The sequence below is a fragment of the Scyliorhinus canicula genome, chromosome 2 (assembly GCF_902713615.1).
Source record: "Scyliorhinus canicula chromosome 2, sScyCan1.1, whole genome shotgun sequence".
NCBI classification, from domain to species: Eukaryota; Metazoa; Chordata; class Chondrichthyes; order Carcharhiniformes; family Scyliorhinidae; genus Scyliorhinus; species Scyliorhinus canicula.
In genome coordinates this window covers 28,773,774-28,796,237 of record NC_052147.1, presented here as the reverse complement: position 1 = coordinate 28,796,237, position 22,464 = coordinate 28,773,774, and the positions used below count along the sequence as shown (strand labels likewise).

At 43.9% G+C, this 22,464-nt stretch overlaps 1 protein-coding gene across 7 annotated transcripts in view; it reads left to right on the top strand.

Annotated features, from left to right (window-relative positions):
- The window catches only part of LOC119951685 (protein unc-79 homolog), a 269,084-nt gene that overhangs the window by 219,745 nt on the left and 26,875 nt on the right, over positions 1 to 22,464 (top strand). For 6 of the 7 annotated variants that reach the window (XM_038774926.1, XM_038774915.1, XM_038774945.1 and 3 more), the window contains 3 exons: positions 5,761 to 5,850; positions 13,020 to 13,195; positions 15,008 to 15,191. In XM_038774926.1, the coding sequence (XP_038630854.1) occupies positions 5,761 to 5,850; positions 13,020 to 13,195; positions 15,008 to 15,191 (450 nt within the window). Of the gene's footprint in view, positions 1 to 5,760; positions 5,852 to 13,019; positions 13,196 to 15,007; positions 15,192 to 22,464 lie in introns of those variants that run through there. The other variant, XM_038774962.1, reaches the window with a different exon arrangement.

The window sequence follows — 22,464 nt, the reverse complement described above, 5'->3', positions numbered from 1 at the left end:
CATAACGTTGCCTTTATACTCAGCATTGCAGAAAATGTAGCTGTTTAATTTTTTTAACACATGTATAGATTGCTATTAGACAAATTATAGAACATCAAATATTGTAGTGGATTCACAGACTTTGCAGTACTTTATACATTACTGTCATTAGATACTGTAATGCGTAGTGTATGGTGAAAAGAGAGAGAACTTTTGCAAATGTGATGACCAACCCCACCTAATTTCCCCCATGGTGGGTAGCAAGGAAAGCATTTGATCTGGCTCATGTACCAGGGGTAATTCCACACTCCTGTCCTCCCAGGAAGTCAGTGCTTCTGTGTTGCTTTACAATTGCTGTTGTGTGCCCACCTTCTGGTGCAGATCCCTATTGAAAGCAAGAGATAGCAGAATCACTGTCATTCTATTAGCTTCAGGTTGAAATGCAGGATGGCCTGGCACCAGAACTATTTTACCCTGTTAAATCAAAATCAAGACTTTAAAGGAACTTTTAAAATATTTTAATATAAACATGTATGTATTAGCATTATAACCGATGTTGAATTACATTTTAAAGCTCCCATCCACCTCTTCCATTCAATTCATTTCGGGGAATCCATTTAAAAACTGTCTAAAATTCTAACTATGTAGGGCTTCGTTCATGTATATTTATTTTATCGGAATTAGATTATGACCCCAGCAGTAAGGACACTTGGAAGAGAAATAATGCATGTGGAAGTGAAATCTACAAAAGTTTACTCCAATTAAAGGATTACTAATCAGTCACAACAATTTATTTGGTTACCTCCTTGCCAATGCATCTTGTTGTTTGTGCTTTAGATTATCTGCCTAATGTCACTGAAATAATTGTTTGAAAAATGTAGCCTCGCTTTATCATCACACTTTAATATCTTGACATTTTGGATAAGGATGGCTAACTCACCTGCTGACAGCCACTGGCATGAAATCTTAACTCACTGCCGACTCATCTGAAAAATGAGTACAGTTTTAGCATGAGGGCTGCCACCTTTTCCTTAGCACTGAGTCAACAAATGTGACACGGCTGGCCTTTTAAAAAAACTGCAACAGCTGGCGAGCTTCAAAGAACAAGATTAAATTCACACTTGCTTCCGGACCTGGTATGAAAATGTTGCAAGATATTGCAACAGGGGCAGCAGGGTAGCATTGGGGCAGCAGGGTAGCATGGTGGTTAGCATAAATGCTTCACAGCTCCAGGGTCCCAGGTTCGATTCCCGGCTGGGTCACTGTCTGTGTGGAGTCTGCACGTCCTCCCCCTGTGTGCGTGGGTTTCCTCCGGGTGCTCCGGTTTCCTCCCACAGTCCAAAGATGTGCGGGTTAGGTGGATTGGCCATGCTAAATTGCCCGTAGTGTCCTAATAAAAGTAAGGTTAAGGGGGGGGTTGTTGGGTTACGGGTATAGGGTGGATATGTGGGTTTGAGTAGGGTGATCATGGCTCGGCACAACATTGAGGGCCGAAGGGCCTGTTCTGTGCTGTACTGTTCTATGTTCTATATGTTTTCGAAGTTAACAAATGAACAGTACAATTTAGCATTATAGATAGATGTAAAATTGGCATTATTGCAATCATTCGATCTGGAATTTCATGTGTAAGATGTTAGATAGATTGTGTGATATGGAACTTTAGATAAAGGCTATAAAAGTCATTGTCACAAACTTACTTAATTTGAAGTGATGAAAGACCGTGGTGCCTCAGACGATGGGTGCAATTTAATGGCCTCGCAGGCCTGACTCGATGACGCGATGAGGCTGTTAAATCCCGCGAGAGGCCTCATGCAAGACTTGTGATGCTCGGAGTGTCTAGTGAGATGTAACGAGATCTTGCGAGATGTCGATCTGGATCTTGCCCTTGCTGGGCTAGATCCCCAGATTAACATATTTAAGTGAGTCATAGTCGATCAGCTTTTTAATAATAATATAGATGGTCTGGTCAGTTGGGCTGAAAATTGGAATTCAATCGGGGAAAGTGTGAAGGACTGTATTTTGTGTGGCGCAACAAGGAAAAAGAAGATGCAATAAATGGGATTTATGAGGATTTTGCCAAGACTGGAAAATTTTAGCAATGAGAAAAGATTGGATAGGCTCGGGTTGGTTTTCCTTGTAGCAGGAGAGGCTGATAGGTAACAATTGCAAACTTATGAGGGATGACTTAAAAAAATCATGTGGGACCTAAATAGAGTAAATAAGGATATCCTATTTAGTTTAACAGAAGGACACAAAAACCAGGGGCCACAGATCTGAAGGAATTGGTAGATGGATTAGAGGGGGTTGAGGAACTATTTGATCACCCAGAGGGCAGTAGACACTTGGCAGTAGACAAAGCTGCCTGAAAGGATGGTACAGTAGAAACTCTCACCATATTTTTAAAATACTTGGATATCTATTTGAAGAGCAATGACCTACAGTACTGTGGATAAATGAAGGATGGTGGGATTAGACTGGGTATCACTTTGCTGGTCCAGTGATTTCCTACTTTATTGTAAATGTTCCCTAATTGTATAATTCTATATTGTGCATGCATTTAGAGCTTAACGGTTGATTTCATTTTCTGGGAATTTTGTCATATATAGTCAACTAACCCATTTTTCGACAGTTTATTTTTACCTATTACTTAACTTGAAACAAGACTGTCGCATAAATGATTTTGATATTTTAATGTACGAGACTTCTATATTCAAGCATTGCTTTCTTGAACCAGTTGATTGAGTGCCACCTTTTTTTGAATAAAAGCTTCATTCTGTTAGTGTTTGGGAAAGAAAAGGGTAGAGAGTAAGGGAAGATTACAGAATTTGTGAAAACAATATCCTTGATATTAATACAGTAACAGAAGAAAAATATTTTACGGGATGGTGCATTTCTTTCTATGATTTTCTACATGCATTGTTAACTAATTAAAAGATATGCTTGACATGTTACAATATTTTAAATGTTTAAGTTACAAGAGCAGAGCTTGAACAGTTTATCTAACCATCATAAAATCCAGACTGTTACAGATTATGGCAGCATGATATAGATGTATATTATTGTTTGATCTAGATAGTGGTGGTTCTTTATGTTATATCAGAGGAAATGCATAATTACTGAACCGCGTTTGTTCGTGTATTAAGTAGTTTCATAGCAATTTATTATTGATATTAATTTCATAATGTATTTATCAAAACATTTTTAGTATAAAATGAGGAACAAAACTAGTTTCTTAAAATGATAATACAGTCATTATATAGTTTATCTTGAACTAAATTGGTGCAATTATTTTAGACTCAGTACCTCTAAAGATTTGGTTTCGATTCAGAAATCATGATTTTAATGCCTAACTTGACACAAACCTGAGTCTTGCTGCCCTTTATTGCTGACAATCTGAGCTTGGCAGCTGCAGGAGTGGCTTGCTGCCAGCATGTTCTGCTGGATACATCAATCTGGCAGCTGGTGTGTAATGACCTTGATGATTGACATGGAGAATTCTAGTGTAAATGCTTCCATTTGAAGTTGAAAGAGACTGTTTGTGGCCTTGTAGCACTGTAGTGAAGGAGTAGAAAGAAAACATACCATGCAAATATATGGCATCTTTTAGGACATGCCACATCACTTTACTGAAAATGAGATACAGTCACTGTTGTAATGTGATGAAACGTGACAACGCATTTGTACGTAGCACAACCAAGATATAAATGGTCTAATAATATGCTTTGTTGATGATAATAATCGCGTATTGTCACAAGTAGGCTTCAATGAAGTTACTGTGAAAAGCCCCTAGGTGCCACATTCTGGTGCCTGTTCGGGGAGGCTGGTACGGGAATTTACAGTGATACCAATTTGGGGATAAATATTAACCAACACCAAAATACTAACCTGCTCCTTGTGGATAGTATCAAGTGGTCGCCACCTGAAAGGGCAGACAGAGGATGAGATCTTCTGGCTCTTCATGCCGCAGGATCTTCTGTTTCCCAGCGGCGTGGGGTAGAATCAATGGGAAATTCTGCAGGGGAGAAACCTAGAAAATAGAAGCAGGAGGAGGCCATTTGACCCTTTGAGCCTGTTCTGCCATTCAATATGATCATGGCTGATCACCCAACTGAGTAACTTTTGCCGCTTTCCCTCCATATCCTTTGATCCCTTTAACTCCAAGAGCTATATCTAACTGCTTTTTCAAAATATACAATGTTTTGGCCTCAATGGCTTCCTGTGGTAACAACTTCCACAGGAGTACCACTCTCTGGGTGAAGAAATGTTTCCTCATTTCTGTTCTAAAGGTTTACTCGGTATCCTAAAGTTATGACCCCTAGTTCTGGATACCTCCACCATCGGAAGCATCCTTCATGTGTCTACCGTGACTAGTTCTGTTAGAATTTTATAGGTTTCTTTGAGATCGCCCTTCATTCTTATGAACTCCAGTGAATATAATCCAAACTAAATCTCTGCTCATAAATCTGTATCACTGCCCCAGGAATCAGTCTGGTAAACCTTCTCGGCACTCCCTCTATAGCAAGAACATCCTTTCTCAGATAAATAGACCAAAATCTCACACAATATTCCAGGTGTGGCCTCACTAAGGCCCTGTATAATTGCAGCAAGGCACCCCTGCTCCTGTGCTCGAAAACCCTTGCTATGAAGGCTAACATACTTTCTTTTGCTTTCTTTTCCGCCTGCTGCACCTGCATGCTTACTTTCAGTAACTGGTGCACGAGGACACCCAGGTCTCGTTGAGCATTCCCTTCTCTTAATTTATAACCATTCAGATGATCTGCCTTCCTGTTTTTGCTACCAAAGTGGACACGTTATACACATTTATACACATTATACTGCGTCTGTCATGCATTTGCTCACTCACTCAGTTAGCCCAGATCATAGAATCGTAGAATTTACAGGGCAGAAGGAGGCTAATCGGCCCATCGAGTCTGCACCAGCCCTTGGAAAGAGCACCCTACTTAATCCCACTCCTCCACCCTATCCCCGTAACCCAGTAACCTAACCTTTTTAACCTAACCCCACCTAACCTTTTTTTGCACTTAAGGAGCAATTTAGAATGGCCAATCCACCTAGCCTGCACATCTTTGGACTGTGGGAGGAAACCGGAGCACCTGGAGGAAACCCACACAGACACGGGGAGAACGTGCAAACTCCACACAGACAGTGACCCGAAGCTGGAATTGAATATGGAACCATGGAACTGTGAGGCAGCAGTGCTAATCACAGTGCCACCATCCCGCCCATGATCTTATCGAATAACACTGAAAACATCTCTGCATCCTCCTTGCAGCTCACCCTTCCACCCACCTTTCTGTCAGGCCAGAGAATCCTGCCCAGAGTGTCAGTTTAACACCCACTGTGAAAGATAGTACCCCTGACAGTGCAGCACTCTCCCCAGTTAGCCATGATTGGGTGAAGCAGTGTTGACAGGAATAAGATGCATTTTCATTATTTTAGATCTAAAAGGATAAATATTTAATTAGAAAATTGTACTTTGAGTGTAAGAAGTGTTCTTAAGCATATATAGAATATTACAGATGACAAATTAAGGTATATATTCTATATTGATATACAGTAATGTTACATTTACCTTTGTAATTCTTTGATTTGAAACAAGCCTCAAACAGCTTAAAATATATATGGTCAACTGTAAAATGAAACTGAAACTTCAGCAATAAATCAATTACTGCAGGCACTCCGGAAATATCAGTTTGACACTATGAAATAAGCTATTCATGTAGCCTTTGTTGATGTATATCTCTTTATTAACTCTTTCAGTACACAACCTCAGCAATGGAGTGCATGCGACAGTATGTAAATGAGCTGCTGGACTTTATAGCAGATATGCACACACTGACCAAATTGAAGGTATGTGTATCTTAAAAATTCTGTTTCGTCTCTCGTGTTTTTGAGGCTCCATCGTAATGCAGAAGGAATGGGTTGGAAAATTAGGCCTCTAACCTCGGCCGGAATTTTCCAACTGTTCTTGTCGGCAGGATCCGGCAGTTGGGGGGGGGGGGGGGGGGGGGAGATACAGCAGGAACGTCCGTTGACAGTAGTCGGAACAGAAGACCCTGCCGCTGCCAAGCATGTGGCAGAGGTGAGTGGGAAATCCCACCCCTCATGTCAGAGCATTGGGCTTCCCATTGTAAGATGACTTCAGTAAGGATGCAGTGCAGACTTACTTGGATGCTACCTGATATAAAGAGATAAACATATTGAGAAATTGAGTCCTTTTTGTTCGGACAGTACATATTAAGGGCCGATATGATCAACATCTTTAAAAATACGAATGCATAGAGCAGGGTAGTGGAAGCAGGCTGTTTTCAATGGTTGGGGCACCAAGAACAAGAGGCCATAGATACAAGAGTAAATGTTAGCTGTTTTGAGGCAAGGTTGGACTGATTGGGCCTGTATCCATTGATGTCAAAATGAAGGCTTGGGGGCGGGATTCTCCGGCCTCCCAGCCACATGTTTCCCAGCAGTGGGATGCGGCGTGCAGTTTCCTGGCGGCGGATTCTTTGCTCTCACTGCTGTCATGCGAATTCCCATTGAAGCCACCCCCTGCTGCCGGGAGAAGCATGGATGGGTGTGCACTGCCCGGGGGACCAGAGAATCCCGCCGCCAGCAAACAGTCAGAGAATTCCAGCTTAGCCTGTGGATCGGTGGATGAAAGAAAACCAACATGAAGTTTAATACTGACATGGACCGGGTGGGCCAAAAGGTCCACTTCCATGTTAAAATTGCCACGCATTATTGTGTTGAGCCTAATGATCAAAAATGTGATCTGGGGTGTGGAGAAAATTATGTTGCATTACTGGTAAACGTGAAATCTGACCATCTTTCAAACTCCGACTGCATGTCAAAGTACATAACTGTTCTGTATGAAATAGACTTTATGCCTCATGGGAGACTCTTAAGAAACTGGGTGCCAGAAATAGTCTTTTAATGGCACAGAAAATAAGTTTTTTTTTTGCATTGCTGGCCCCTACTAAAGCTGAAAAGGCGGGTTTTATTGTCACTGACTATGCTAAACAAATGAGCAACATCCTCTGAATATGATCTGCAGAATAAGCTTTCCGAACAGGACTTAATGAGCAAGAATTCAATAAGACTCGGGGAACTACAGGCCGGTGAGCCGTCAGTGGCAGGGAAATTACTGGAGAGAATTTTTCGAGACAGGATCTACTCCCATTTGGAAGCAAATGGACGTATTAGTGAGAGGCAGCACGGATTTGTGAAGGGAAGGCCGTGTCTCACTAACTTGATAGAGTTTTTCAAAGAGGTCACAAAGATAATTGATGCAGGTAGGACAGTGGATGTTGTGTATATGGACTTTAGTAAGGCCTTTGACAAGGTCCCTCATGGCAGACTGGTACAAAAGGTGAAGTCACATGGGATCAGAGGTGAGCTGGCAAGATGGATACAGGACTGCTAGGTCATAGAAGGCAGAGAGTAGCAATGGAAGGGTGCTTTTCTGATTGGAGGGCTGTGACTAATGGTGTACCGCAGGGATTAGTACTGGGACCGTTGCTGTTCGTAGTACATATAAATGATTTGGAGGTTGTTGTTGTATGTGGCAGACCCGGAGGGGGGAATGCCGGAGGTAATGGGGATACTAGCGGAGTTCGGGGACTTTTCGGGATATAAATTAAATCTGGGGAAAAGTGAGGTCTTTGTAATACACCCGGGAGACCAAGGGGAGGGAATTGGGAGGCTCCCCTTCAAAAGAGCAGTTAAAAGTTTTAGGTATTTGGGGGTGCAGGTGGCAAAGAACTGGGGGACCCTCCACAAGTTGAACTTTTCCAGACTGGTGGAACAGATGGAGGAGGAGTTTAAGAGGTGGGACATGGTGCCGCTGTCGCTGGCAGGGAGGGTGCAGTCAGTTAAAATGACGGTCCTCCCGAGGTTCTTGTTTTTGTTCCAGTGTCTGCCCATCTTCCTCCCCAGGGCCTTTTTCAAGAAGGTAACGAGTAGTATCATGGGGTATGTGTGGGCACATGGCACCCCGAGAGTTAGAAGGGTCTTTTTGGAGCGGAGTAGGGATAGTGGAGGGCTGGCGTTACCCAACCTTTCGGGATATTACTGGGCGGCAAATACATCGATGGTACAAAAGTGGATGATGGAAGGGGAGGGGGCAGCCTGGAAGCGCATGGAGAGGGCGTCCTGCGGCAACATAAGCTTAGGGGCACTGGTAACGGCACCATGGCCGCTCCCTCCCACGAGGTATACCACGAGCCCGGTGGTGGCGGCCACCCTCAAGATCTGGGGGCAGTGGAGGCGACACAGGGGGGAAGTGGGAGGTCTGATAGGGGCACCACTAAGAGGGAACCACAGATTTGCGCCGGGCAACACAGGAGGGGGATTCCAGAGCTGGCAGAGGGCGGGTATTAGACAACTGAGGGACTTGTTTATAGAGGGGAGGTTTGCGAGCCTGGGAGAGCTGGAGGAGAAATTTGGGCTCCCCCCGGGGAACACGTTCAGGTACCTCCAAGTGAAGGCATTTGCCAGACGACAGGTAGCGGGGTTCCCCGCGCTCCCCGACAGGGGGGTGAGTGATAGGGTGCTATCAGGGGTCTGGGTCGGGGAGGGGAAGATCTCGGACATCTATAAGATTATGCAGGAGGTGGAGGAGGTACCAGTAGAGGAGCTGAAAGATAAGTGGGAGTTAGAGCTGGGGGAACAGATAGAGGACGGGACATGGGCAGACGCCCTGGAGAGGGTCAACTCGTCGTCGTCATGTGCGAGACTAAGTCTCATTCAATTTAAGGTACTGCATAGAGCCCACATGACGGGGACAAGGATGAGTCGGTTTTTCGGGGGTGAAGACAGGTGTATTAGATGTTCGGGAAGCCCTGCGAATCATGCACATATGTTTTGGGCATGTCCGGCACTGGAGGAGTTCTGGAAGGGGGTGGCAGGGACGGTGTCGAGAGTGGTGGGGTCCAGGGTCAAGCCAGGATGGGGACTTGCGATCTTCGGGGTTGGGGTGGAACCGGGGGTACAGGAGGCGAGGGAGGCTGGAATATTAGCCTTTGCGTCCTTGGTGGCTCGGAGGAGGATCCTGATTCAGTGGAGGGACGAAAGGCCACCGAGTGTTAACACCTGGTTAAACGACATGGCAAACTTCATCCAATTGGAAAGGATCAAATTCGCCCTGAGAGGGTCGGTGCAGGGGTTTTCCAGGCGATGGCAACCCTTCCTAGACCTCTTGGATCAGAGATAGAAACTGAGGCCGTGACAGCAGCAACCCGGGAGGGGAGGGGAGGGCGGGAGGGAGGTGGGAGGAGGGGGGGGGGGGGGGGAGGGGGGACAAAGACGAAGGAAGTACGGTAGCGGTGGTGGCACGGGCAAGGCCTGCCCGAGGACGCTGCTAGAAATGATAAGTTGGTCTGACTGTCGGTTCGCCGGGGGGGGGGGGGGGGGGGGGGGGGGGGGGGGGGGGACGCGCGGGTAGGGGGGGGGGACTTTTTTCTTTTTCTTGTTAAGTAGGGGGGTTTGACTTTGTTTTGTTATAATTTAAATGTAAATGTAGGGGGGGTTAAAATGTTTGTATTTTGAAAAATTCAATAAAAATTATTTAAAAAAAATAAATGATTTGGAGGAAGATATAACTGGTCTGATTAGTAAGTTTGCAGACGACACAAAGGTTGGTGGAATTGCGGATAGTGATGAGGACTGCCAGAGGATACAGCAGGATTTAGATTGTTTGGAGACTTGGGCGGAGAGATGGCAGATGGAGTTTAATTCCGACAAATGTGAGGTAATGCATTTTGGAAGGTCTAATGCAGGTAGGGAATACACAGTGAATGATAGAATCCTCAAGAGTATTGACAGTCAGAGAGATCTAGGTGTGCAGGTCCACAGGTCACTGAAAGGGGCAACACAGGTGGAGAAGGTAGTCCCGAAGGCAGACGACATACTTGCCTTCATTGGCCGGGGCATTGTGTATAAGAATTGGCAAGTCATGTTGCAGCTGTATAGAACCTTTGTTAGGCCACACTTGGAGTATAGGGTTCAATTCTGATCGCCACACTACCAGAAGGGTGTGGAGGCTTTAGAGAGGGTGCAGAAGAGATTTACCAGGATGTTGCCTGGTATGGAGGGCATTAGCTATGAGGAGAGGTTGAATAAACTCGGTTTGTTCTCACTGGAACGGCGGAGATCGAGGAGCGACCTGATAGGGATATATAAAATTATGAAGGGCATAGACAGAGTGGATAGTAAGAGGCTTTTTCCCAGGGTAGAGGGGTCAATTACTAGGGGGCATAGGTTTAAGGTGCGAGGAGCAAGGTTTAGAGGAGATGTACGAGGCAACTCTTTTTTACACAGAGGGTGCTGGGTGCCTGGAACTCGCTGCTGGAGGAGGTGGTGGAAGCAGGGCAATAGTGACATTTAAGCGGCATCTTGACAAATACATGAATTGGTTGGGAATAGAGGGATACGGACCCAGGACGTGTAGAAGATTTTAGTTTAGATGGCCAGCATATACGGCACAGGCTTGGAGGACCGAAGGGCCTGTTCCTGTGCTGTACTTTTCTTTGTTCTTTGTTCATTAGTAACCACAGGGATTGTGATGTGTGTTTATCCAGCATGTTTAGCAGGGTGGCTCATGGGGGTGTGTAGGTACCACAAGTTACAATTAGCTGCACTTCTTAAAGGAATTCTGCACCTTTTAAAGAGTAGGTCCATTCTGGCCGCTGTAGCTAATAGAATAGGAGTACCAATGAAGGAGCAGGTCAGAGAGATGAACCCCCAGGTTCTCTGCTTGATGCAGTGCTGGAGGCCTTAGTCCAGGAGATGGAAAAGGTCATGTTTGTGCAAGGGGCCAGGAAGCCATCAAGGCACAAACTTTGAAGCAAATGTGAGGATGTAACCACAGTGGTCAATTCAAGGAATCTGACTCCGGGACCTGGCTCCAATGCCCCAAAAAGTTCAAAAACCTTACTGTGGAATGCTTGAGATCACATCGGCTCCAATCTGGGGCAGCATGGTAGCATTGTGGATAGCACAATCGCTTCACAGCTCCAGGGTTCCAGGTTCAATTCCGGCTTAGCTCACTGTCTGTGCGAAGTCTGCACATCCTCCCCGTGTGTGCGTGGGTTTCCTCCGGGTGCTCCGGTTTCCTCCCACAGTCCAAAGATGTGCAGGTTAGGTGGATTGGCCATGATAAATTGCCCTTAGTGCCCAAAATTGCCCTTAGTGTTGGGTGGGGTTACTGGGTTATGGGGATAGGGTGGAGTTGTTGACCTTGGGTAGGGTGCTCTTTCCAAGAGCCGGTGCAGATTCGATGGGCTGAATGGCCTCCTTCTGCACTGTAAATTCTATGAAAATACAATTCTTATGATACGCTTGTGTAAAAAGTAAGGGCTTTGGCAGCATCAACCTTGCTCTACTATCTGCTGCAAGTGTGATTGGAAAAATTGAGGTACATTTCAGTGACTATCTCCTTGGTGAACTGTAGCTACCTCAGACACTTCAACTGGCTGAAGAAGATGTAGGAAAAGTGCTCGTAGATAGGTATGGGTTTCTATTGAGAAACTTCTCCTCCACCTCCCTATCATGCTGCAGCCGAAGAGGAACTACAACTGTAGTCCCTATGAGTGATGGCAGCCTTTCTCCTTATAGGCCTTCAAACTTCACTAAACCGCTTGGAATAGTTCGGCACCTTCCACTAGTGATTCCAACAATTTTTCGGAACTCCTTCAACAGCACAGTACATATTACCTCCACTTCCTCTGCAGTAACAAAAGAAAATCAAAAGCACCTCACCTGAAAGTCCTATGCTGATACCTTTTAAAAGTGTTAGTTGGAGCCTGGAACATGCGGCTGAATGTATGTTCAGCTGAGAGTGCATAAATGTTAACAGGATCTATGAGATCCAAAATGGAGCGTGGACACCTAATCAGCCTTAGACACTGAATGGCATACAGGATACAGGACCAGACCCCAACTGTTGTTAGGATACTGGACGAGAACCCCAAACTATTTTTAAATTTGTATAACTAGGAGGAAATGAAGGAAATAATGGAAAAGCTTTAACTTACTTTCTCCACCTGCCACTAATTCCAATTAGGCAAGTTTGAATGCCAGTTATAAATAAAGTTAACAAAACAGGTTACATGCTAATCTGCGCAGTCCTTTGAAGAGAGAGATAAACTTTTTTTAAGAGAAGATCCAATGCACTTCTGTCTCATCAGAACCTTCTGTTTAACCTAACAGCATTTGGAAAAAACGAGCACTACAGACAGACCTGGTTCCTCCCATTAATTACACTAAGATATCCCATCACTGCTAAGCTATAGCTAAAAACAATCATGCATAAATGATCTACTCTGCAAGGAATCTCCAGCAATCATGACCACATCCTATTAGCCATCTCTCTGTAAACAAGTAAATCTTTAAAATCAATCATTAGCTCACCTTTTATGGCTCCTTAATTACAACTTTAGTAGATACATTGCCTGTATGTATTTTAAACCAGGGTTTTTAATAACATTTCAGTCACAAATATGAAATATAATATTTAACAATTTCTACATTCATCACATATCATGATCTGCCCACTTCTGCATGCTTCTAGTCAATGAACGGCGCACCTGCACTAGTGTACTTAGAAGCACGGTGGCTGGAAGCAGGTCAGCAGTCATTTTCTGTCCTCCAGACTCCAGTATGGTCAACACCAGTGGTACTACAGAGCCAAGCTTTGATTCAGTGAGGATGGGGAAGAATTGAAAGTGTATGGAATCGCCAGTTTAACCATAGTGGGAAATATTTGACTGTGCTAGGGACACCACCAACCTCTTACTCACACTGAATAAAATATTCACCAGAAGAGGCTGCTAAATCCAAGGCATCAGCGGTGAACCACAAGACCATAACCAGGATTTTAGGGAAAATTAATTCTGGCTGATTCCCCACCAAGCGCCCAACCACCCAAACACCCCCACTATCCCATAATCCAGGAGCACTGAGAACTATTACAGCAATGTAACGATTTGTGATCTAATAGAAGTTGCAAAATCTTTGCTTTCCAGGGCCACATGAAGACTTGTTCTCAGCCTCTGCATGAAGATACATTTGGCGGGCACCTTAAAGTGGGATTAGCACAGATAGCAGCAATGGAAATTACCAGAGGAAATCATCGTGATAATAAAGCAGTCGCTCGCTATTTGCCATGGCTGTATCATCCTCCCTCCGCCATGCAACAAGGGTAATGTGGTGAACTGTAGCACTATGTTGTCATATAAATGTATACTTTGTTTCTAGAGATCAAAGCTACCATTTTCTACAAGTACAATACTGTAGTTCATCGAATTTTACATTGTGTTTCCACAATGTTCTGAAAGTTACTTTGTCCTGGGTTTTGTGATCAGAGTGAAGGAACAGCGCTTGCCGCTGCCCTTGAGAAAAGCTGACCACAAAGATGCGGAGAGCATCAAATTCCTATAGTCTGACATGATTTTGAATTTGACGCCATCTATAGGGGGTGTGGACCACCCAGCAATAGGCTGATCAAACAATCAGCTTCTAGAATTATTACAAACGGCAATCCAGGATGGAAAAAGTACAAATATTAACCACTTATTAATCATTTTATATCAAGCAAAATAAAGATTGGTATATGCGCATGGGATTAAGGTAGCAATATTAAAACAATAAATTACAAATTATTCTTTTCAGGGTCAGTGAAGTTGTTCAGCAGTATTTATGATATAGTACACAGTTACTCTTGTTTGAACAAGCTTAACATTTTCAATAACTATTACAATTAGAAATGTATGAAAAAGTTGAGACCAAATCATTAATTTTGTGTTCATTGCATCTGTGGTGACTGCAAAAGTGCACACTGTAGAGAAAGCAAAACAAAGGCAAAATACTGTGAATGCTGGAAATCTGAAAGTAAAACAGAAAATGCTGGAAAGACTCAGCAGGCCTGACAGTATCTGTGGAGTGAGAAACAGGGGGCGTGATTCTCCGTTTTGCTGGCGCCCAGGGGTTTTCCGACAGCGTGGGGCTGCCCCACAATGGGAAACTCCATTGACTGGCCGGCATAATGGTGAATCCTGCTGGCGGGTCGAGGCATAAATGGCGGGACGGAGAATCCAGCTCAGGGTTTGAGTCTGTATGACTTGTCTTCAGTGCTGAAGAGGGATAGAGATGTGATGGATTATAAAGTTGGTGAGTGGGGTAGATAAGGTGGAGCAAAATCAGTCAGGGATAAGTGGGAACTCAGCAGAAATCGTTAAAGATGTCCTGGACACAAAACAAAGGGAGTGCTAATGCTAGTTTAAAAACTAATGAAGGTGCTAATAATGACATAAAGGTAGGGTAGCAGACATCCTTAATAGCAGAACAAGGGTCAGCGCTCTGTGAAGCAAAATAATTTACAGGTGGCCCTATGCCCGAGGGGGTTGGGGAAAAAAATCAAAATGGGTCTGAAGTTGTTGAAATCGATGTTCAGTACCAAAGGCTATCAAGTGCCTAATCGAAAGACGAGATGCTGTTCCTCCAGTTTGCGTTGAGCAACCTATTCCTGACCTTCATATCCTGCTTCAGCTTCTCCACCCTCCTCCCCAACTATATAATCCATCACATTTCTACTCCTCTTCAGCTCTGAAGAAGAGCCATACGGGCTCCAAACATTAACCCTGTTTCTCTATCCACAGATACTGCAAGACCTGCTCAATCTTTCCAGCATTTTCAGATTTTATTCCTGTCAGCAACACACACATTCCACATTTAACTGTGCATCTGCAAATGCCAGAAATTGCTGTATCCATACTGTAATAATAGAAAACACTGACAATTTCACCATCATTTCAATTGCAAATTCTGGCCCATTATGTTGATTCGGATTTGTTTATTAAACACATGGTGAAGTTCTACATTTCAGGAATTAGTAACAAAATCTAGAAAGACATATTATGAAAAGCAAACAGTGAATTTATTATTAAGTATTAATCAGTCTATGAATGCCTAATTGAAAGTTGTTTTTCTTTTTCTGTTCCCCCAAATGTTATAGTCCAAAAGAATTTATTGAGTGCGTTTCCCACGTTCGTCTTTTGTCGTGGCTGCTACTGGGGTCTCTTACACATAGTGTTGTGTGTTCAGGATCCACTTCATGCACGCCTATTCCTTTGGAAGCTGGTCCACATATTGCAGATCATCTTATAGTTATCTTGATTGGATTTCCTGAACAATCCAAGGTAATGTGAACATTTCACAAGTTGGAATCTGAACCCTCAGAATCTAGAGAATGCCATGCAATGATTCCTAAACTGCAAACTCTGCATTATTTGACTGCGTAAAAACCCAACATCTGGAATTTACACAGGAGTTCTCCTGAGCTACTGCTGGAATCTAAGAGACAAGCTATGAATGGCTAAAAATTACCATTTCTCCAGCGTTCCTGCTGATCTCCTGTTTAATTAATGATCAGAGATTGGAAAGACCTGAAAATTGTTTCCTCCCATTCAGCCAGATCAAACCACTCCATTGTATCTGGAACCTCATCTGTGGAGTGCTGTATGGTTAGGTTTTGAGGTTTAGGAGTACACCACCCCTTGGTATGTTTGTATTCACAAATATACATTTAATTTTTAACATTTTATGAGGTGAATGTATTTTGTTTTGGGTACGATTTTTTTGCCCAAGAGCTCTAAATGTTGTTGTTATGACCTATCATGCTAAGATTAATTATTGGAATTACATTACTGTAGACATATATAAAAATAATATGTCCTTAGTTTTAGGAAAATACTGTGACCGTAAGATATAATTTTATCTCCAATACTGTGAAGTCGATCACTGCTATTCACAATTTTGGCCGGTATTCTCTGGGGCTGCCCGCTGGACATGGGATTCGCGATGGCCCTACGAATCCTGCGTCGGAACAAAATCGGGATTCTGCCCATTCCGGGTCTCTGTGCTCACCCCGGCAGCCTAGCGAGTTTCCCAGCGTCCCCGCAAGCTTCCTGCCCCAACCTGGCGGGTCGATGCAAATAGTTCATTGGAGCTAGTTACATCTCATCGGCAGACAGGATGCTTGACTTACTATCCAGCCGGGATGCTCCAGCCTCCCAATGGCGGCTTGCAGTTTGAGGGGCGGCAAGGTGGTAAGTACCATCCCAAAATTGCCGCCAGGGTGCCGAGGAAGGTAGGATAGCATGGTAGCACAGTGGTTAGCACTGTTGCTTCACAGCGCCAGGATCCCAGGTTCACTTCCCCGCTTGGGTCACTGTCTGTGTGGAGCCTGCCAGTTCTCCTCGTGTCTGCGTGGGTTTCCTCCAGGTGTCCCGGTTTCCTCCCACAAATCTCGAAAGATGTGCTTGTTAGGTGAATTGGACATCTAAATTCTCTTTGTGTGCCCAAGCAGGCGCCAGAGTGTTGCGACTAGGGGATTTTCACAGTAACCTCATTACAGTGTTAATGTAAGCCTACTTGTATTATTATTATCATGGTAGGTGGGGGTCAGGGGGGCTTGCTTTGGGCTGGAGAAGGTCAGGATGGGAGTCCTTCATGGGATGGGGCTCATTTGGCTGCTCTACCCATGTATAGCCTTTAAATCCTTTAAGCAGTCAATCAGTATGTAAAAATTAAAGTTTTCTCATGATAAAGCGAAAGTGTTCCAATCTGTACCCCTATACCATTTAAACAGTCATTCAGTGTCTCAGAAATACACATCCCTCATAATGAAGTGGAGATGTTCTCATCTGTACCCCTATCCCGTTAAAAGTCTGTGAGTGCAAAGTTTAAAGGTCTGTGAGATGAAGATAAAAGTAATCCCATAAATGTGGTGGAAACCTTTGAAATACCTGGGAACCCCACCTTATGTCACTCACCACCCTGATTTGGAAATATGTTGTCGTTCTTTCAGTGATGGTGGGACAAAATCCTGGAACTCCCTCCCTCACAGCACAGTGGGTGTACCTACACCACAAGGACTGCAGCCGTCCAAGAAGGCAATTCACCACCACCTTCTTAAAGACAACTAAGGATGGGCAATAAATGCTGGCCAAACTAGCGATGCACACATCCTGTAAATTAATAAAAAAGAAATGGTTTTCACACATTCAGTTGTTCTCCAGTAGTTCCTAGAAAGTGCAGGAACAGTCCCCACAGCTGCACTTTCTAGGAAGCACCTCAGAATAAAGAGGCAGACTCATAGAAAAACTGCGGTTAGGAAAACACAGGCTACCCTGAGCTGATGGATCTTTGCAGAGCTTTATACACACAAATAATCTGAATCTCCCCTTTGAAACTGTCTGACCTGTCAATCAGAGAGCTTTTAGCAGACAATGGGACATGACATTGAGTGTAAACTATGCAGTGCACAGCTTTTAACCTTCTGGTCGTTCACACATACTTCTATACTTTAAAGCAATGAAATTGACTTATGAGAAAACTTTAATTTTTACATACTGACCGACTGTTTAAAGGGTTTAATGGCTGAAGATGGGGAGAGCAGTCAATCGAGCCCCATCCCAGGAAGGACCCCCCGACTTGAGCCGCTCCACAGTGCAAGCCCCCCGATCCCACATCCCATGAATAACCCCCACTGGCTGCAATTGTTTGTAGGGTACTTACCGCTTGCCACCCCTTAATGCAGGGTGCCAGGTTGGCACTATCGAGGGACAGAACCTGAGGGGGACTGGGGAGTTGGGAGGGGGCTGGGGTGTTAGGGATGGTTCTGAGTGGGGCCTTGCCAGTGATTAGGATGGGACGGGAGATGCCGTGGAAGCGATCGGGGGGGGGGGGGGGGGGGTTGCTGCAGCGGGATTATATCCCACACCTCTCAGTTGTAGCACGGATACCAGTGTGCCATGGAATGACATGGAAAAGCCAGTTCAGCTAAAATTAATTTCCAAGCGCCAAAGCTGCTCCTAGCGCCAGCAGGAGTTACTTTGGTTTTCCCGCTGGCGGGAGCACTAAGTTGCAGTTCTGGAGAATTTTCCCCTTTACCGCCAGGGACCAGAGTTCAATTCCGGCCTTGGGTGACTGTGTACAGATTGTACTTTCTCCCCGTGTCTGTCTGGGTTTCCTCCCAGTGCTCCGATTTCCACCCACAGTCAAAAGATGTGCAGGTTAGGTGGATTAGCCAGGCTAAATTGTCCCTTAGCATCCAGAGTTGTGTAGGTTAGGCTAAAGGGTTATAGGAATAGGGCTGGGAAATGTACTTTGGTGGAGTGTTCTTTCGAAAGGTCGGTGCAGACTCCGGCCGAATGGCCTCCTTCTGTTGATGGAGAAAATTAACACAAAATAAATCTCTGGGAGCACAAAGAATGATGGTGAAAGGAGAAGAAAGGCATTGAAACAAGGTAACATTTGTGCCTTTTGAAAGCAGGAGGATGTATAAGGGTGAAAGAAAGTGGATGTTGGTAAAAGATTGAAAGTGGGAGTTGTTGACCAACAACCTGCTTGATCGGCTTATAAAGACACCTGAATTTAGTACAATTTATTCAAAAGAGCTGTCTTGATCGTGATTTCTGAGAATATGGTACAGAGATGACCGGACTCACTACTGAGATCTAGGTGAGGCAGCTGGCCAGGCTTCAGTCACTTGATACAGATATCTTCTTTTGAGCTCTAAGCTCAGGGTCTTCTTTCTGCAATATTTGTTCTTTTTCTTTGAGATCCAAGCTCAGGGCCCTCCTTCTGTCATGGTTGACTGAGCTCAGGGCCCTCTTTCTGCAATGGCATTCGGAGCTCCGAGCTCAGGGTCCTCCTGCAATGGTTGTTCTGAGCTCAGGACCCTCCTTCTGCAATGGTTGTTCTTCTTCTCTGAGCTCCGGTCTCAGGGTCTTTCTTCTGCAACAGTAGTTCCTGGGTTGAAATGCTTTCATTTTTCCTCCTTGCACGCTCCGAGAACCTTTCTCTTATACGTCAGTAAAGTGATTAACCACCACATGTCTGTAAAGTGATCAACCACGACATGCCCTGACTTGCCTCTGTCAAGTTTCTTCTCTGGGCTCACAAGATGCCCAAGTTGTCACTTTTCCTGTGATATTCACTTGTCTGGCTGTTACAGTCCCCCTTTGATTCCCTTAGTGTAAGCATATGAGACCACCAAGTTTGGGCATTCCCATCTCCCTGAGTAAGCCTGAGATCCAATTTGTTATACAGTAGTTTACAATAATTATCATTCCGAATAAAACCAAATGATCAATTCATTAATCAGTCCCTTCACATGATAGCTACTTCTAATTTCAATTGCTCGTTTATGGTCCTTTTCCATCTTTTAAGCAGAACAAAAATGTGATAGATAGTAACAAGAACAATAAGTATAACAACAAAGTGCGAGGGGATGTGGATCCAAGGGTAGATTTCTACATTAATGCCCCAATCCCAAATGTCATCCCACCAGGTTTTTTCTTTAATTTTCTGTATCTCTTCACCAATCTTTGCTGTTTCCTATTCTACCTAGACATCGTTTTTTTCTCCAATTTCCTCAATAGTTCAGGCAATAACTTTATCTCAATTAGATAATTCTCCTCCTAATCCCTCAATTTTCCTCTAATTTCCTCTGTGAGGTTAATAGCGACCCTTGATCTCTTGTTATTCGTTCCATTGTGCCTACAGTCAAGCTACTCTGCAAGCTTCCTCTGCTACTTCTGCGGAGAAACAAAATGATGGCTTGTCGATTGGACAGGTTAACTTCCCATATGCTATGAAGTCAGTTTAACAGTGGCATAAGAAGTAAGGGGAAAAGTGCAAGGCAGAGAAGACATAGTCAAAAATCAAAGAGGGCGACAGTACAAGGTACAGTGACTGAGGGGAGCTCAGTGAATAGGCCCAGTAATACTAAAAGGAATAAAACTGGAGATGTTAAGATTCAAAAAAGAGGTAAAATAACCAACAGAAGTGTACTTTACCTGAATGCTCGTAGTATTCGGAATAAAGTAAATGAGTTGATGGCACAAATCATCGTAAATGACTATGATTTAGTGGCCATTACTGAAACATGGTTAAAGGATGGTCACGACTGGGAGTTAAATATCCGAGAGTATCAAACTATTCGGAAGGACAGAGTGGATGGTAAGGGAGGTGGTGTTGCTCTGTTATTTAAGGATGACATCCGGGCAATAGTAAGGGATGACATCGGTGCTATGGAGGATAAGGTTGAATCCATTTGGGTGGAAATCAGGAATAGTAAGGCGAAAAAGTCACTGATAGGAGTTGTCTATCGGCCACCAAATAGTAACGTTATGGTGGGGCAGGCAATAAACAAAGAAATAACTGATGCATGTAGAAATGGTAAAGCAGTTGTCATGGGGGATTTTAATCTACATGTCGATTGGTTTAACCAGGTCGGTCAAGGCAACCTTGAGGAGGAGTTTATAGAATGTATCCGCGATAGTTTCCTAGAACAGTATGTAATGGAACCTACAAGGGAACGAATGGTCCTAGATCTTGTCCTGTGTAATGAGACAGGATTGATTCATGATCTCATAGTTAGGGATCCTCTCGGAAGGAGCGATCACAATATGGTGGAATTTAAAATACAGATGGAGGGTGAGAAAGTAAAATCAAATACTAGTGTTTTGTGTTTAAACAAAGGAGATTACAATGGGATGAGAGAAGAACTAGCTAAGGTAGACTGGGAGTAAAGACTTTATGGTGGAACAGTTGAGGAACAGTGGAGAACCTTCCAAGCGATTTTTCACAGTGCTCAGCAAAGGTTTATACCAACAAAAAGGAAGGACGGTAGAAAGAGGGAAAATAGACCGTGGATATCTAAGGAAATAAGGGAGAGTATCAAATTGAAGGAAAAAGCATATAAAGTGGCAAAGATTGCTGAGAGACTAGAGGACTGGGAAATCTTTAGGGGTCAACAGAAAGCTACTAAAAAAGCTATAAAGAAGAGTAAGATAGAGTATGAGAGTAAACTTGCTCAGAATATAAAAAGACAGTAAAAGTTTTTACAAATATATAAAACAAAAAAGAGTGGCTAAGGTAAATATTGGTCCTTTAGAGGATGAGAAGGGAGTTATAATAATGGGAAATGAGGAAATGGCTGAGGAACTGAACAGGTTTTTTGGGTCGGTCTTCACAGTGGAAGACACAAATAAGATGCCAGCGACTGATAGAAATGAGGCTATGACAGGTGAGGACCTTGAGAGGATTGTTATCACTAAGGAGGTAGTGATGGGCAAGCTAATGGGGCTAAAGGTAGACAAGTCTCCTGGCCCTGATGGAATGCATCCCAGAGTACTAAAAGAGATGGCTAGGGAAATTGCAGATGCACTAGTGATAATTTACCAAAATTCACTAGACTCTGGGGTGGTCCCGGTGGATTGGAAATTAGCAAATGTGACACCACTGTTTAAAAAAGGAGGTAGGCAGAAAGCAGGAAATTATAGGCCAGTGAGCTTAACTTCGGTAGTAGGGAAGATGCTGGAATCTATCATCAAGGAAGAAATAGCGAGGCATCTGGATAGAAATTTGTCCCATTGGGCAGACGCAGCATGGTTTCATAAAGGGCAGATCACGCCTAACTAATTTAGTGGAATTTTTTGAGGACATTACCAGTGCAGTAGATAACGGGGAGCCAATGGATGTGGTATATCTGGATTTCCAGAAAGCCTTTGACAAGGTACCACACAAAAGGTTGCTGCATAAGATAAAGATGCATGGCATTAAGGGTAAAGTAGTAGCATGGATAGAGGATTGGTTAATTAATAGAAAGCAAAGAGTGGGGATTAATGGGTGTTTCTCTGATTGGCAGTCAGTAGCTAGTGGTGTCCCTCAGGGATCCATGTTGGGCCCACAATTGTTCACAATTTACATAGATGATTTGGAGTTGGGGACCAAGGGCAATGTGTCCAATTTTGCAGATGACACTAAGATGAGTGGTAAAGCGAAAAGTGCAGAGGATACTGGAAGTCTGCAGAGAGATTTGGATAGGTTAAGTGAATGGGCTAGGGTCTGGCAGATGGAATACAATGTTGACAAATGTGAGGTTATCCATTTTGGTAGGAATAACAGCAAACGGGATTATTATTTAAACAATAAAATATTAAAGCATGCCGCTGTGCAGAGAGACCTGGGTGTGCTAGTGCATGAGTCACAGAAAGTTGGTTTACAGGTGCAACAGGTGATTAAGAAGGCAAATTGAATTTTGTCCTTCATTGCTAGAGGGATGGAGTTTAAGACTAGAGAGGTTATGTTGCAATTGTATAAGGTGTTAGTGAGGCCACACCTGGAGTATTGTGTTCAGTTTTGGTCTCCTTACTTGAGAAAGGACATACTGGCACTGGAAGGTGTGCAGAGGAGATTCGCTAGGTTAATCCCAGACCTGAAGGGGTTGGATTATGAGGAGAGGTTGAGTAGACTGGGACTGTACTCATTGGAATTTAGAAGGATGAGGGGGGATCTTATAGAAACATTTAAAATTATGAAGGGAATAGATAGGATAGATGCGGGCAGGTTGTTTCCACTGGCGGGTGAAAGCAGAACTAGGGGACATAGCCTCAAAATAAG